At 36.2% G+C, this 17307-nt stretch overlaps 1 protein-coding gene across 2 annotated transcripts in view; it reads right to left on the bottom strand.

Annotated features, from left to right (window-relative positions):
* Positions 1 to 343: 343 nt before the first annotated feature.
* The window catches only part of Tyw5 (tRNA-yW synthesizing protein 5), a 19511-nt gene continuing 2547 nt past the window's right edge, over positions 344 to 17307 (bottom strand). For both annotated transcript variants that reach the window (XM_004653595.2, XM_045146661.1), the window contains exons 2-8: positions 14844 to 14998; positions 10038 to 10107; positions 7158 to 7202; positions 6392 to 6529; positions 4084 to 4171; positions 3622 to 3738; positions 344 to 918 (exon numbers count right to left, since the gene is read on the bottom strand). In XM_004653595.2, coding sequence (XP_004653652.1) covers positions 662 to 918; positions 3622 to 3738; positions 4084 to 4171; positions 6392 to 6529; positions 7158 to 7202; positions 10038 to 10107; positions 14844 to 14998 — 870 coding nt within the window. In that variant the 3' untranslated portion in view covers positions 344 to 661. The remainder of the gene's footprint in view (positions 919 to 3621; positions 3739 to 4083; positions 4172 to 6391; positions 6530 to 7157; positions 7203 to 10037; positions 10108 to 14843; positions 14999 to 17307) is intronic.

The following is a 17307-nucleotide window of genomic DNA, read 5'->3' as shown; positions in this document are numbered from 1 at the left end:
CCACGAGGACAGCCAGCCTGAGGGTGATGCCAGTGCTGTGGTTGAACAGAAATACAGAAGGGGGGGAAAAGAAAACCAGCTTTTAGTGATATGACTGAATCACTGGAATGCAAAGACCAACACCAATCCATAGATTTTATGTAGTATGAAGCAACAGATTTCCTGATTAAGTTGGCATTTTAGTTATTTGCATAATAAGACTAGAAAGTTGTCCCACTACAGCAATCTTTTTTAAAAAATACATTTTATTTATTTATTTATTTATTTATTTATGAGAAAGAGGCAGGGAGAGAGAGAAAGAATGGGCTCTCCAGAGCCTCCCACCACTGCAAACGAACTCCAGATGCATGCGCCCCCTTGTGCATCTGGCTTATGTGGGTCCTGGGGAGTCGAACCAGGATCCTTTGACTTTGCAGGCAAATGCCATAACCACCAAGCCACCTCTCCAGCCCTCAGCACAGTAATCTTTGAATAATATATGCCAAGTAGCAACATATACAAAATTGATATGGCAGTACCTCTCTATACTATAAATGTGAGACTGATTGACCTTTTTATTAATATAAAACACATCATCCTACATTTTAATTGATATCTTGCTATGCTTTTCTAGCACTTGAGCTGAATTATTAAACTTTTTATTTCATTTAATTCATTTTTTTTACTCAAAGTTCTTGCTGTACGCTTTGTCTTGAATGTGTAAGACCATTTGCCGTGCATAGAAGTCCCTGTATTCCTCTGGTAATTCACCCAGTGTTTTTAAGGCTCTGTCCAAGATTTGTACAGCTCTCGATGCTGCTAAAGGGTCTTTGTTGCCGTAGGTATCTGTTTTATCGTAGCATTCAGATGGAAGGTGCTTCCAAAAGATATTCACTCCCACTCCAAACTCTTCAGAAATTACATTATGGAACCATAAAGCTGGAAAAAGCATTTAAAAAACAAGTTAAAAATAAAACCTACAGTTGAAAAAAAAAACACACCAAAATGTCAGTGAAATATCACGAATTGCATACAGCCAATGTAAGAAATAATTCTTGTAACCAGCTCGCTTCGTAAGCACACTCTCAGCTTTTAACAGAATCATGTTAACTTTTATGAATTGCCAACAGTTTAAAGTGTCAGTAGCATAACCTAACTTTAAAAACCTTGAAGAATAGTAGTTTTCCCTTTTCACTTGACAGACAGAATGCACCTGTACTTGTTTTGTATTTCTCTAGTTTGCTTGCTGTGATGTTTTATGTTGTTTACATTTCCTGAATCATAAAACCACATTAAAATGTTTTATTTATTTATTTGCTTTCTTTTGGTACACAGAAATAATTTCCATTATTTAGGAGTATATGACCTTTTCTGATTTGCTATATCACTACTGTCAAAAACTTCCTGTTCCAACTGCAATTTAGTTTTCTAACTTGCTTAAGTAAACATTCATTATAGCTGCTTTAATTTTTATGTTACTAAAACAATTTATATTTCTTTCAGACCTATTACATTAAGTATATAAAATTACAGCAAGTATTATGTTGGTGGAGATGATGAAGAAAGTTTATCTCATTATGTACCTAACTAACTTTTCAAAAATTTCACTAGAAAATTTACTATTTTCAAAACCTAGGTGCTAAGGGAATATGAAAAGGCCACTATATATAAGATAGATGCTAATCATGGCAAACAATGTTTACTCTTACAAAAAGATTAAATTTTAGAAACACATTCTAGGAATGCTAGAGGAGCAAAAAGACATGAAAATATTTGAATTTACAAAAGTGATCTTCAGAAACAGTTTCAATCTTAAACACATGTTCTTTCAAAATCTGATCTCTCTTACTCAATAGAATACAATAAGTGGGGATTGGGTTTTTGCTTCAAAATATATGCAAGTATTTAGTTTTTTTTAAAATATTATATACAATGAAAGAAAACTATAAAGTCCTTTACCATATTCTAAAGAAAGAAAAATCGGGCTGGAGAGATGGCTTAGCAGTTAAGCGCTTGCCTGTGAAGCCTAAGGACCCCGGTTCGAGGCTCGGTTCCCCAGGTCCCACGTTAGCCAGATGCACAAGGGGTGCACGTGTCTGGAGTTCATTTGCAGTGGCTGGAAGCCCTGGCGTGCCCATTCTCTCTCCCTCTATCTGTCTTTCTCTCTGTGTCTGTCACTGTCAAATAAATAAGTAAAAAATGGATAAAAATTTTTTTTAAAAAGAAAAATCAAAAGTTTAATTTACAAAATGGTAATATATTTAAAAGTACTAGATGTTTGCAAAGTATACTAAGTCAACACATCAAGTTTTTATAGATAATTATGAAGGGCACTGTATTAAGCCCCCCTTGGGAGATTCCTTATAGTTCGCAATCTAGTTCTAAATCAGATCATATTTTTTATTTTTATTTATTTACTTGAGAGCATCAGACAGAGAGAGAAAGAGGCAGAGAGAGAGAGAGAGAGAGAGAGAAAGAATGGGTGTGCCAGGACCTCCAGCCACTGCAAATGAACTCCAGATGCATGTACCCCTTGTGCATCTGGCTTATGTGGGTACTGGGGTATTGAGCCTCGAACCAGGGTCCTTAGGCTTAACAGGCAAGCACTTAACGGCTAAGCCATCTCTCCAGCCCATATTTTTTATTCTTTATAGATAGTTAAGAGTTAATTCTATCACTGAAAAAAGAGTTATTAATGATTATGATTAATGTAGATACAGAAAATACAATTTATAAGAATTTGTTAAGAAATCCCTTTACTCTTAATTGTGACTTTTATAATCTTCAGGGATTCACTTTTAAGTATTAAATTCAGATGTTACTAACAACATGTAAATTTTATGGAAAAACAACTATTTACTGAACAAAGACACTCTGTTTAGAAAATAAGATACAGCCAGGCATGGTGGCGCATGCCTTTAATCCCAGCACTCGGGAGGCAGAGGTAGGAGGATCACCATGAGTTCAAGGCCACCCTGAGACTCCATAGTAAATTCCAGGTCAGCATGGGTTAGAGTGACACCCTACCTTGAAAAATAAAAAAAAAGAAAATAAAAAGAAAGAAAATAAGATACAAAAGTTTTTATAGATGTTGAGATTATATTTTGTTTGTTTGTTTGTTCTTTTGAGGTAGGGTCTTACTTTAGCCCAGACTGACCTAGAACTCATTCTGTAGTCCCAGACTGGCCTGAAACTCACAGCTATGCCCCCACTTCAGCCTCTAGAATGCTGGAATTAAAGGCATGTGCCACCATGCCCAGCTAGATTAGAATGTCTTTGAATAATATTTGCCATTTGTAAAATACCTCCACATTTTAAAAATAAAATGATTTTCAAAAGGTATAATTTTTATCTGATAAAAAGTAAATTATTTGATATTATTTAGTAAAATAACAAAGTACAGTATTAAATAGTAGCACATCACTCTATATTCTGAGAAATATATCAGGCAATTTCCTAACTGCAAATAACATAGATGGCATGGCTTACTATATGCCTAGGTTACATAGGAGGGCCTACTGCTATGAGGGTATAAACTTGTACCAGGTTAATGTACGGAACACTGTGACACAGGGGTAACTATCTGTATATCTAAACATAACTAAATACAGAAGATACATCACTGTAGTCTAGAAATCTTACCAGGAATGAATAGTGTATCACCAGCTTCAAGGGAACATTCATACCTTCTTGCCTTGGAAAAGAGTGGGTATTTAACCAAGTCTGGGCTGTCTATATTCAATACTTCAGATTTAGAACCTGAAACAGATCGAACCATGTTGGCATTTTTAAAAAACTAACCACAAATGTAAATGTGAAAATTAACTTTTTTCTGTTCATTTACTAAATACACAGTGAAAACTAACTATTCTCCTGAAATCTAAGATAGTTTTCAATGATCTCTTTATATAAGGTCACTGAACATAATATAATCAATAAAGACTGAAATGCTTATTCTTCATATAGTCTATCCTATGTGTTACACATATGCAATAGAGAATACAACCCATATAATTAGAAAGATATGTCCTAAAATATTTTCCCCCTCATGTTTTTCAAATGGAGTAACTAAAAAGATTTTAGAAATATAAACTTAAGTCATACCTGATAAATATAAATACTGGGCATCTCGAGGACTGAACAATGTAACACGCTTTTTTCCTGTTACTTGTATTAAGAAGTTATCCATTACCTGAAGACCAATAACAACTTGTGGGTAAACAGTATTTAAACTTCAAATAAATGGAACCATTGAATTCCACACAGTTTATTTTAAACTGTATTCTTTTATAGTTTGGACACAGGGTCTTACTATGTTGCTTAAACTGGCCTTAACCTCACTACTTCCTTTGCCTCCTCAGTAGCCAGGACTACAAGTATATGCTATTTAACTTATCTTTTGTAAGACTTGACTTACATTATATAAAACCCAGTCATATTCCCATCAAACAATAAAAATTTTTACAAATATAACTATGCATTTACTTTAGACATTCTGTAAGTGCTGCCTTAAAATGGGAATGATGACAAACCAAGACAGGTAGAATTGGAAACTATTTTCCTTGCCCCACCATTAACTGACATGACAGTTAAGTGTATTTTAGGCTCCCCTTAACTAATACTTATTTTACTTAGTTGTCAAGTAAAGTTCTAAGCCCAACATTAGAGAACCAACAGAAAGCATTATTAAACTCTTAATATAGGCCCAACCACAATCTCATATGAATCATGATTATGAAATTATCTGTATAGGAATTTAACCTGGAAAATTTCCTTTGTATGCTTTTCAATGGCTCCATCCTGATTACACAAGGGCACCTTCATTTGGTACAGATTGGGGAAGATGTTATAAGGCAGAGCCACATGATTTATAGCTACAGCATTAAGATATACACTGAGCAAGATGAAACAATTATTTACTTCTGAAACAATTCTGTTTTTAATACTAACCCTTCATTATGTAAACTTTAATAATAGTGTCTTCTGATTCTTTTTATTTTATCTTTTAGGTTTTCTCACTCTAGTCTAGGCTGACCTGGAATTCCCTATGTAAGCTCAAGGTGGTCTTGAACTCAGTGATCCCCCTACCTCTGCCTGCAGAGTGGTGGGATTAAAGGCATGTGCCACCACACCTTCCTCCCTCTGATTTATTTATTTATTTTTATTTTTATTATTTATTTGATTTTGTTTTGTTTTGTTTTCCAAGGTAGGGTCTTGCTCTAACTCAGGCCGACCTGGAATTCACTATGTCGTCTCAGGGTGGCCTTGAATTCACAGCGAACCTCCCACCTCTGTCTCCCATGCGCCACCACACCCAGCTCTGATTTATTTTTAAGAAGAGCTTTATATATTCTAAGTCAAGGTAAAAGGGAAACTACTTAAACTTAACACATAGTCATAGGATATGGCTAAAAATGTATGAATCATCGTATCATATTCTCATCATGTCATTCATATAAAACTTTTAAAAAATATGCTAAGATTTCATGTCTGTCTCATTTAATTATAGATTTACTGACAATTTTTAAATCTATAACTTTTAAAATGAATTATAAAAATAAATGTATAAGACATAAGAATTTGACTTAAAGCTTTTCAAAAAATTCTTAGAAGAATATGGTGGCACATGCCTATAATCCCATCAGTTGGGAGGCTGAAGAAGTTTAAGGCCAGCCTGGACTTCATAGCAAGATTGTCTTAAACACCAAAACAAAACACAAACAAAAAGTCTTTGGAAACTTATTAGACATCATGTTAGCTCCCTTTCACTCCCCTGCCAATACTAAGCTATATAGAACATACTATTTTTAATATGCTTACTTATGTATATCAGCAAATTAAGTTAGTAATAATCGCATAAATAACCAAAATTAATATCCTACATATTGCTCATCTACGAAGGCAGCAGATATTTGATGTCCCCAAGGAATTTAAATCCTAAAATCTTCACACACCCTCAAATATTATTCTTAGAAAAAACTCCCCATAAGATTTTGTCTTTTGCCGAAATTAACCTACACCCACTGGCAACTCACCTGTATCATTATACATTTCCCTACCAAAGGCACACCACTTTTCACCTTAATCTTTCACCCACCTATCTGATAGCGATTTTTTACAAGCCAAAAACATAAAAATTTTAAAAATCCTCCCCATATAAAATAACTATACATTTATGATGCTGGATAGAGAGCAAGACCACAGAGAAATACATGTGTGAAACATGAGGCTTTGCTATTAGTTTTCTCCCCTATCATTGCCTTACAAAGTACCTACTTTCAAAATTCAGTATTTCAGCAAATTATACTGCACACATCTTTGTACAACTATGAAGTTCAAACCATGAATATTATTAAAGCTATAGATGCTAGAAACCTCTGAAGCTTTTAGAGTCCTCATTTACATAACATACATCATAGTGAGTCCAAAGTTGTAATCCTGGTGAACTAATTCGAAAAACACTGGAGAAGAATTGTTCTTCTTTGAAGAAATTTGGAAACTTAATATCCCCTTCCAATAATGGAAACTGCTTTCTGATATCTGCAACATCCTGCATTGATAGATACACAAGGGAAAAAAAAGATGAAATCTATCTGAACAGCATTTTAATAACATAATAACGGCATAATGGTTACTTTATGGATGTTGATCTATATATCATTAATGAAGAAAGGGGTAAACTTTGGTCACTGCTTTGAAACTCAGTGTTGCCCATCAACCATACTTGATCTTTCTAATGAAGGAATAATAAAGTGTCACCACTGTCAAGCTCAGTATGCTTCACTCATAGAAAGGTTCTTCCTACTTTAAGCAAGATTTATACATTATCTACTGTAGTCATGTTTATTTGGTTCTAAATACATGCAAAAGTTCACTGAGGATAAAGCACTCTGAATTTTAATAAGTAGATTAGTATTTTATTTGCTAAAATGGGTATCTATAAAACACATAGCAGAAAGGATTCTTTACTAAGTAGAGATTAGGTAACTTTAAACACTAAGATTCTATACTTCTGAATAAGTAATCAACTTTTTAATAATCTCTGATTTAAGGGCACAAAGATTTGTGAAAAAATAGAACAAGGTGACATAGGTTAATGTCAATCAATAATATAAAACCCAGAATGCCAATTAACACAAATAGGCTTTATGAAATTGTTTTAAATCCACACTGCTTACCTTTCTAGGGTCTTCTCCAAGCGATCGTAAGTAGTATTTCTCATCCTTAAATAGCCCAAAGAAAAATAACATCAGTATTTATTTAAAATATCAGGGAACACAAAAGGCATGAAATGTCTTCAAATCTGGCCCATTTAAGGCACCTTCTCAAAAGATCAATTATTGTACCCTTTCTACTAATGCTCCCTGGTGGCCATATGAAGAAATGTGTTTCTCTGTTGCTCATAACGGCTGGATCTACAAAGCACTAAATAATACAAATCCCAAAAGTAGCATGTACAGAACTATACTTAAGACTTAAACCCTTATACTCCAAAGACTTTAACCATATCATAATATTTAATAAAAAGATCCCCTTATATATAGGTGACATGATCTGAAAATTTACTAATAGCCAACAACAAACTTAATGTACTACAAATCTTAGAAATAAATAAGAATACCTCATACTTGTAGTATGTTTTAGAAAATTGGTACACTGCATTTCATCTGACTAAGCCTATCCCTGACAATATACATTCTAACACAAAATTGTTTTTCAGCTCCTGTATCAACTAAAAATATGTTTATGACAATAAAACTACATGAATAGTTTTAAAAGCTATCATTTATCCCTCTCTGAGTGGCTACAGAACCGAGTTATAAAGCATTTCTGTAAGGCTTAGGGTGTAACTCAGTAGTAGAGCACTTGCCAAGCATTTGTGAGGCCCTAGTTCTGATTCAGCACCACAAATAATAGCATTCACTGTTGCCTAAACTTCCTAGGAGGCTTAGAAAACTAAGATAGACCATGTCAGTACAGTGACAATCCAACTCAGGAATTCTGTACTTCTGAATCAATACAGACTATAACATCACATACTTGAAAATATATCTGTTACTATAAAAGACTCATTAGAGCTTGAGGTGTTAGCTCATTGATAGAGTACTGGACTAGCATGCAGGAAAACTTGAGAGCAATCCCCAGTAGTACAATAATAACCAAATAAACTAATAATAAATACATAAAAAGCAAACAAAAAGGTAATTTTGGGAAGATGGCTCATCTATAGCAGGCACTTGCTTGCAGAGCCTGCAGGCTGGGTTTGATTTCCAATTACCTGCTATTCATCTGCAGCAGCAACAAGCCCTGGTTTGTCCATAAACATATGCACACACACCTACACACATATGTACATAAGTAAATAAAAATTTCCAAAAAAGGGGGGGCTCACTGATTAATTGCAAAAAATATGGTTAATTTGGGGCTGTCCACGGTCAACTTCTTCAGGTTCACCTCAGCATTTGAACCAATGTTACATTCTTCCTAAGATAGGCCCAACCAACCAAGAGGTCTGTTTAGATGCTGTCACTCTACAGGATTCTTGATAGGCAGTCTGCTCCGGGCTGCAGAGCAGCTAGCAGAGACTGTTCAGTGTGTATAATTAGTCTGATGGCTTCCCCCGACCTAGTCCTGCTTCCTACCACTTCTTTACTGATGCATTCCTCCTGATTTCATCAGTCTAAAAGGCTATCATGATTACTGAAATTTTATTATTTTATAGAGTTTCTATTCTCAGTAATAATTAATGGGGATTGGTTTTAAATGACTTCCTAGTCATAATACAGAAACTAAAGATTCCCTAGAGTATGTAAGGACATAAAGAAATTATCAGCTGATGAAAGAACTGCAAAAAATATAAACCTTTTAAAACTAACTGCCTAGTCCTGCTGGCTCAAACAAAATTGCTTTATTCAAAGCTTTAAAAATATTGTTTTTTATTTTTATGCGCTTTTACTATAACACAGTAAATTTTAAAATGTGTTTACTGATTAGCATTATTTCAGTGTTTACACTGAATTATTCAAAGTTAGACTATACTATAAGAATTCTGCTGTAATTTTGAACAAATGTTATACTATGTGCTGACAAAAGAAATCACATTAAAGTTTATTTTATTTAGTTTGTTTGTTTTTCAAGGTAGGGTCTCATTCTAGCCCAGGCTGACCTGGAACTCAGGGTGATTCTCCTACCACTGTCTCCCAAGTGCTGGAATTAAGGGTGTGCACTACCATGCCCAGCTATTTTATTTTTATTAATTTATTTGAGAGACAGAGAAGGAGAGAGAAAGAGACATAGAATGGCACATCAGGGCCTCCAGCCACTGTAAATGAGCTCCAGACACATGTACCCACTTGTGCATCTGGCTTATGGGGGTCCTGGGGACTTGAAACTGGATCCTTTGGCTTTGTAGGCAAGTGCCTTAACCACTAAACCATCTCTCCAGCCCAGAAATCACATTAATAACTAGCAATACAATGTGGAAACAGCTTAATAGTGGATATAAAAATAAAGTTTTCCATTAGTATTTGAAGTTGGTATATCAACATTATTTTCAAAGAAAGTAGGATTCATGACTAACAATTACTAGTTCCTGGCTCGGGTATACTGCTAAGTACTTTATAGATTTTACTTAGGCAATCTTCACAAAATCCTTGTAAAGTAAGTAGGTACAGACATCATTTATAGATGACTATACTTAAGTAAAGAAAAATAACCTGGCCAAGCTTAGACAGCAAAGCAACAGCAGAGCTAGAGTCTGTGGAATATTTAAGAATGACTATCTTAGCCGGGCGTGGTGGCACACCCCTTTAATCTCTGCACTCAGGAGGCAGAGGTAGGAGGATTGCCATGAGTTCGAGGCCACCCTGAGACTACATAGTGAATTCTAGGTCAGCCTGAGCTGGCGTGAAACCCACCCCCCAAAAATGACTATTTATGAATGTGTTTGTATATATAAAATAACTTATAAGGTCTTTTATAAAAATGACCTAATGTTTTCTAACAAAATTAATTTTGCATACAGATATTGACACTATAAATAATGTTAAAACAATTACCTCTGAAATAAAGAATTCTTTATGCTTTTCTTCAGCTGCCCTCTGGACCAACTTGTCAAAAGGTAAAGTTCTGAAATAAACATAAAAAACCCTTAGACACAAAAACCGACCAATTAGTAACAACACAATTACTATACATAAAGGCTTAGTACAAATGGGTATCATCTGCTTTGGATAACCATATAGGCTTTTTGTTTGTTTGTTTGTTTTGGTTGTTTGAGGTAGGGTCTCACGTTAGCCCAGGCTGACCTGTTATTCACTATGTAGTCTCTGGGTGGCATTGAACTCATGGTGATCTGCCTACCTCTGCCTCCCGAGTGCTAGGATTAAAGGCGTGCACCGCCACACCGGGCTCCCATTATTTTTTTTTCAATTTTTGTTTATTTTTATTTATTTGAGAGCGACAGAGAAATAGAGAGAGAAAGAGAGAGAGAGAGAAAACAGGCACACCAGGGCCTCCAGCCACTGCAAACAAACTCCAGACGTGTGTGTCCCCTTGTGCATCTGGCTAACATGGGTCCTGGGGAATCAAGTCTCGAACCGGGATCCTTAGGCTTCACAGGCGAGAGCTTAACCACTAAGCCATCTCTCCTGCACAACTGCTATTATTTTTATGATGATCCCTTATGTGGATGAAATTCTGAATATACAAAATTCATATAGCAGTATGTTTATTTGACTAAGCTATCTGAAATTTTGTACTTAGTGATTTAAAACTGATGTTACAGATGGCTCTTATGGGTCAATAGCCTACTATTCCAAGTTACTGAGAGAGAAATGTTTCCATGGTATCTGATTACCTTTGACGATGTCTCAAATTTTCAGGCTCTGATGGTCACTTGAAAAAATTGCCACAAAATCCAATCTTGGGATGAATGGGCCCAACTACTAGTGCTATACTGGAAGAGAGCTGGCATGTGGTCCAGTGAAGACTTAAGATCCCCACACTCCAGCCTTTGGACACTACTGCAGAACCCTGCAACACTGCTCTCACCCTCCAGTTCCACCCTTTCATTTCATAGCTTCTGAATGAATAAATCAAGAATTCCAATGAAGTCATCCAGTTTTATTCTTCAATGTTTCTGTTCCAAAGTCTGTTTCCTTCAAACCTAAAGAAACTATTTCTTCTTTCGATCTATAAAAATCATGAGCCAGCTAGACACCTTTAATCCCAGCACTCAGGAGGCAGAGGCAGAAGGATCACTGTGAATTCAAGGGAACCCTGAGACTACAGAGTAAATTCCAGGTTGGCCTGGGCTACTGTGAAGCCTTACCTCAAACCCCTGCCCCTGCCAAAAAGAAAAAAAAAAAACATGAGCTGGGGAGGTAGCTCAGTGGTTCAAGGTGCTGGCTTGCAAAGCTTCCCAGCCTGGGACCAATTCCCCAGAACACATTTAAAGCCAAATGCACAAAGTAGTACATGTATTTGGAGTTTGTCTGAAGCACTAAGACGCCCAGGCATGTCTGTACTAACACTCTCACAAATATATAAAACATTTTTTTAAAAAAAATTATATCCTTGGGATAGCTTATTTTCTCCTAGGTAAAGTTAAATGCTTAATGTCAGCTATGATACAAGGCAACAGTACTAAAAGTTATCCTTGGGTTGTAGAGATGGCTTAGCAATTAAGGCACTTGCCTGCAAAGCCAAAGGACTCAGGTTCAATTCCTCAGGACCCATGTAAGCGAGATGCACAAGGTGGCACATGCATCTGGAATTCATTCACAGTGGCTGGAGGCCCTGGTACATACTCTCTCTCAAATAAATAAATTTAATTTAAAAAATTATCCATGCTAAAATATGTCTACACTAGAAGGCCTAAGAGAATAAAAGTACTAAAATAGCAGTATTTTAGGGACCAAAATAGAAGACAAAGAATGTGGCCTCCCTGTGTGCAATGTAACTCTCAAGTGAGTAAACCCCTGAGAGAAACCTACAAATTAAGTTTCTGGGCTGTTTCAAGCTACCAGGTTTTGATAACCATTCCACTTACCTAGACTTATAGTACATATCTATACCACTTCTGTAGTCTTGTTTTCTTACAACTAAGTTGTTACTTGATGAGCCATTTCTCTTGGATTCATATAATTCAAAGGCAAAAGCTAAGTGCGCCTCATACCAGATCATGGACTGACAGATCCTGTAACGTGAATGTCAATCTGAATGGGAAACTACTGCTGGGAATTGTGAACAGTGAGCACTGCAGACACAAAAACGGAGGATACTACCTACTCAGACCAATGCAAGACACAGCTGTCTTCTACACATAGCTCCTGATCAACTTCATCAACAATTTACTTCTCTTCTTGAATGCTTTCCATCTCAGGCTTGCCATATTTATACCATTCACCCTACTCAAAGCATCTCTGAAGAGTCTGAACCAGCTGGGAAGCTGATGTGTCCCACAGCAACCTGTGTGATTGTTACAGTTGCCCAGGCTAGGTTTGTTACTAGGGTTAATTTTCCAAAAATAGGGCAGAACAGTGATCCTGCAGGAGCAGATAAAGTAGCTCAATCCTTAGAGGCAGAACCAGGGTCCTATTGGCAAACGTGCTCCCTTGGGCAGTAGTTAACAAGTTCCTCAGTATAGATGTCTCATCTGCCCCAATCATGTTACAAACAGAAGATCATCTATTAGTGTCACCTGCTAGAACATTAAGGGAGGCAGTATCAGAGAAAAGTTATCATAATCTCTGTGAAGTTTTAACAGTTGAAACTACATGATCTTGGAAAAGTTACTTAACATTTGTAAACAGTCATTTTCTATCTGTAAAATCACCACAAATAGTATCTCTGTCACAGTATCTTATAGTTTACATGAGAAACAATCTAGAAGGCTTGACCCAGTAGCTGACATACAGTAATATGTTTAGGAAAAGACAGACACTGGGGTTGCAACAGTGATGACTTATCCACAAGTAAGTAGTCAATAACATGTAAAATGCATACGTGAGAAGGGGCATCCTCTCAGTGTCCCATTCCCTAGTTATAGAAAGGCTGCTTTACAAACTCAAGAAGGATTGAGGAAAGTATAATACACAGTAAGAGGAAATGTTGACAGAATTACATAACACAACAGGCGGAAGCAGCAAAGCAAACCTCATTATGTGACTTTGCCTGTCTTTCTTTGACAGTAAATCTCTGACTAAAAACTACCAACATCCTTCCACCACCCAAGGTTCTCTTGTTGACAGTATCCTGATTCTGGAATGAACAACAGAAGCTAACCAGAAAAAAAAAAAAAAAAAAAAAAAAGTTAAGTTTCTTCCATTTCCTTGACTTAATAAAAAGTACAAAGTTCTTACACTTGACAATTAAATTCAGCTAATGGCTTCTTTAAAAATAAAACTATAGGGCTAGTGAGATGGCTTAACAGTTAAGGCACTTGCCTGCAAAGCCAAGGAACCCAGGTTCCATTCCCCAGGAACCATGTAAGCCAGATGCACAAGGGAGCACATGCGTCTGGAGTTTATTTGCAGCAGCCAAAGTACCTGGCAGGCCCATTTTGCTTTCTCTCTCTCAAATAAGTAAATAAAAATACAAACAATAAAACTGTAATGGTGAATACTTAAAGAATCAAAATTGAAAAATGCTTTGACAACAGCTATATGAGCTTAGAAAATGCTGACATGAAAGGAATGCCCCTGGACATTAGAAACTCTGTTTAATCATCTTGACATTGAAATCTTTTGTGGGCAACATGGTTTTTCAATATATTCAGTTTGCTAGGAACTGCACATGTTCAGAATGTGAAAGTTGTTTTTCGTTTTCTTAACATTTTTAATGAATCTCACAAGAATAAATAGCATATGAAGTCTGCAAGATGACATTTAAAGCTTTCAAGTTCAGACATTCAGCAGCTCATTTACTTTTAAGAGACTCTGCAGAAAACAGCAACCATGACAATAGCTGGAGGCATTCAACTTTATTTCATCAAAAGAGGAAATTAAGATGATTTTTAAAAAATGTCATCCAAACTGAGCATGGTGGCACACGCCTTTAATCCCAGCACTTGGGAGGCAGAGGCAGGAGGATCGCTGTGAGTTTGAGGCCACTTTGAGACTACAGAGTGAATTCCAGGGTCAGCCTGGGCTAGACTGAGACCCTACCTCGAAAAACAAACAAACAAAAAAAAAGTCAACCAAGCAAATAAACAATTATTCCAAACACAGATTGCCCTTTATTTCTCTACAGGGCAGAAAAAGAAACATGAGCCCTTCAAGAAATGTCCTCCACTGGTAAATTACTAATTTATAATACAAACAGATTAATCAAGACTAGATGAAGGGATGGAGAGATGGCTTAGTGGTTAAGGTGCCTGCCTGCAAAGCCAAAGAACCAAAGTTCAATTTCTCAGAATCCACATAAGCCAGATGCACAAGGGGGCACATGTATCTACAGTTTGTTTGCAGCAGCTGGAGGCCCCAGTGCTCCCATTCTCTCCACCCTTCTCCCAAATAAAAAATAAAATAAAATATTTTTTTTTTTAAAAAAAGACTAGAGCATAGCAGACCCAACTTTAGAAGTATTTTAACTCTAGTTATAGAAATTTACTCTTCTATGACTCCACAAGGTCTGGGGCCACCAACCATTTTTTAAAAAATAGGGAAATTGTCTCCATACAATTACATAAACTCAAATTCTTGTCTTTTAAGCCACTCATTAAAAAGCAGTAAGCTATTCTATGATTACATAAACCAGACTAAAGATGAAATGCCATATGGTCTTTGCATAATATAAAGACATTTTTAAAGTTCTTTAAAAAAAGTTGTTTTTATCCCCAGAGTAACCTCAAAAGAAAATACCTATATACAAAGTTCTTACTAATGAAGTCCATCTGTGCAACTGAAGCCACATGGATCTTTACTTCCTTAGTCCCTCCGACTTGGCATAAGTAATCCACTGTCCATTTGCTTGTGCATGGCCCCAAGTCTATTCCTTCCAACACAAGAGGTTTTCTCTGTAAGAGAGGTAAAAATACAACAATAGCAAACTGTGAAAACTAGCAATATATCAGGCACTGTATTTAATAACAGAAGGACAGACAAAACTGATTCATAAATCCAAGATACTCAATCATAAAGTTTTTAACAGGTTCTGCTATCACTAAAACATGTAAAAGGCCCTTGTAATACACCTCAAACAAAAATTAAGATTGACAAGATAGTATGGTTATCCACAGGTAAGAGAAATTAAAATATTAAAATATTTTCATCTTATTTGGGAAAAATAAAATTTGTACTTTATAGTAAAAAAAATTTTTTCTTAATCTACTTGCAGGCAGAGATAGAGAATGGGTATGCCAGGGCCTCCACCCACTGCAAACAGACTGTAAATGCATGTACCACTTTGTGCATTTGGCTTTATGTGGGTACTAGGGAATTGAACCTAGGTCCTTAGGCTTTGCAGGTAGATGCCTTAACTGCTGAGCCATCTCTCCAGCCCTGAAATATTTTTGAATCTTATTTGGATACCATTTTAAACTTTTTAAAAATTTTATTATTTTGGGAAGGATTTTTCAGGGAGGGTCTCACTCTAACCTAGGCTGTCCTGAAACTCAGTAACTTGGGTTGGCCTTGAACTCATAGCAATCCTGCATCAACTTCCTGAGTGCTAGGATTAAAGGTGTCAGCCATCACACCCAGCTTCCTATCTTACCCCTTGTAAAACTGTTACAAGAACATTTTAAAGAATTTCCATATACCCTCCAGCCTGATTCACCATTTATCATTTGCTCTTAATCTCAGTGTTTAGAGATAAACATATTAGAAGTGATTTAACTGTTCTGAACCACTTCAAGGTTAAATAGCTGACATCATGTCCTTTTATCTTTAAAAGCCTGAGAATATTCTCAAAACAAAGACAGTCTTACATAGCTAGAGTAATTATCAAAATTCTGCTGCATACTGACACATTATTATTATGTAACACACTGACTGCATTCAGATTTCACTAATTGTCCCAATAATTTCCTTTATTTTCCTGGCCTAGAATTTAGTCTGAGATGCCATATTGCATCCAGTTGCCATGTCTCATTTACTCTGGAACAGTTAGTTCATCAGCCTTTGTTTGCCTATGACCTTGATATTTTTAAGTATACAGGCCAGCTATTTTGTTGAATGCCCTGGGATCTGATTTTCTTCATGAACAGTTTTTATGCATTTTGAGGAAGGAATGTTACTGAGGAAGAAATGTTACACAAAAAGTATGCTATAGTGTGGCACCTGATATTCTGTCCTAGTATTTCTGTGATCCTCTCGCCTCTAACTCCTGAGGGCTGGGCATAATAGGCATGCACCACCAGGTCTAACTTTACTGATGCAAGTCTGATGTGCAAATTATGCCAGATTTGGCCTGTAGGATTCTTTAGGCTGCTTCTTGCGACATTTTAACCTAAACATTCCCTTACTTTATGGCAAAATAAGGCAATCCAGTATCTTTTCCTTTCTCTGCCCAGCCATTTCTTTAGGAAACTCTGGTTCTTTTAAGCGGGAATCTTTCTTATTGCTGGCATTGTTTTATACAATATATAATGTATTTTGATCATATCCACCCCACCTCAACAAGAAAGTTTTAATCGTGTCATTATTTCTGTCTTCTCAGTGGTCCAAACTGAGAATATGGAAGGGTGTGTCTATACCCCCAAACACACACACACCCTTATATGCATATATGTACTTATTTCATACTTAATGCATGTATGGATGACTCATGCTATGTCAAGGTTAACTCAAGCCTTTATTTATTATTTATATGACTTCATTTTCTGTGTATGTATAGTCTGCATGGCGTGTGTGTATGCATGTGGTGGTGTGTAAAATGTGCCCATAAGCTCAAGTGTTTGAACACTTCAGCCCCAACTGGTAGCCCTGTTCTGAAAGGTTGGATTCCCTTAAAAGGTAGAACCTTGCTGAAGGAAGTTGGTCACTGGGGCAGGTCTTGAGACTACAACTGACCTCACTTCATACTTGTTCTGTTTCTGAGTCTGACTAAAATGTGGCAAGCCAGTCCATCATACCTTCCCTGAAATGAAATTTCTCAACACTTTAAGCAAAAATAAACCTTTTCCTTCGCTAAGTTTCTTCTGGCTAGGTATTTGTTCAAAGCAGTAAGAAAGTAACTAATATATACATATATACTTAGATTTTAGAAGAATTTACTTATGTTTGCTTCTAGTATTTATGTAATTTCTTTTTTAAAATCTATTTATTTTCTAGGAGAAGCAGAGAGAGAGAATGGGCATACCAGGGTCTTTTGTCACTGCACACA

The sequence above is a fragment of the Jaculus jaculus genome, chromosome 4 (genome assembly GCF_020740685.1).
Source record: "Jaculus jaculus isolate mJacJac1 chromosome 4, mJacJac1.mat.Y.cur, whole genome shotgun sequence".
Taxonomy (NCBI): Eukaryota; Metazoa; Chordata; class Mammalia; order Rodentia; family Dipodidae; genus Jaculus; species Jaculus jaculus.
The sequence above is the reverse complement of the archived record's forward strand: the minus strand, read 5'-3'. Positions and strand labels throughout refer to the sequence as shown.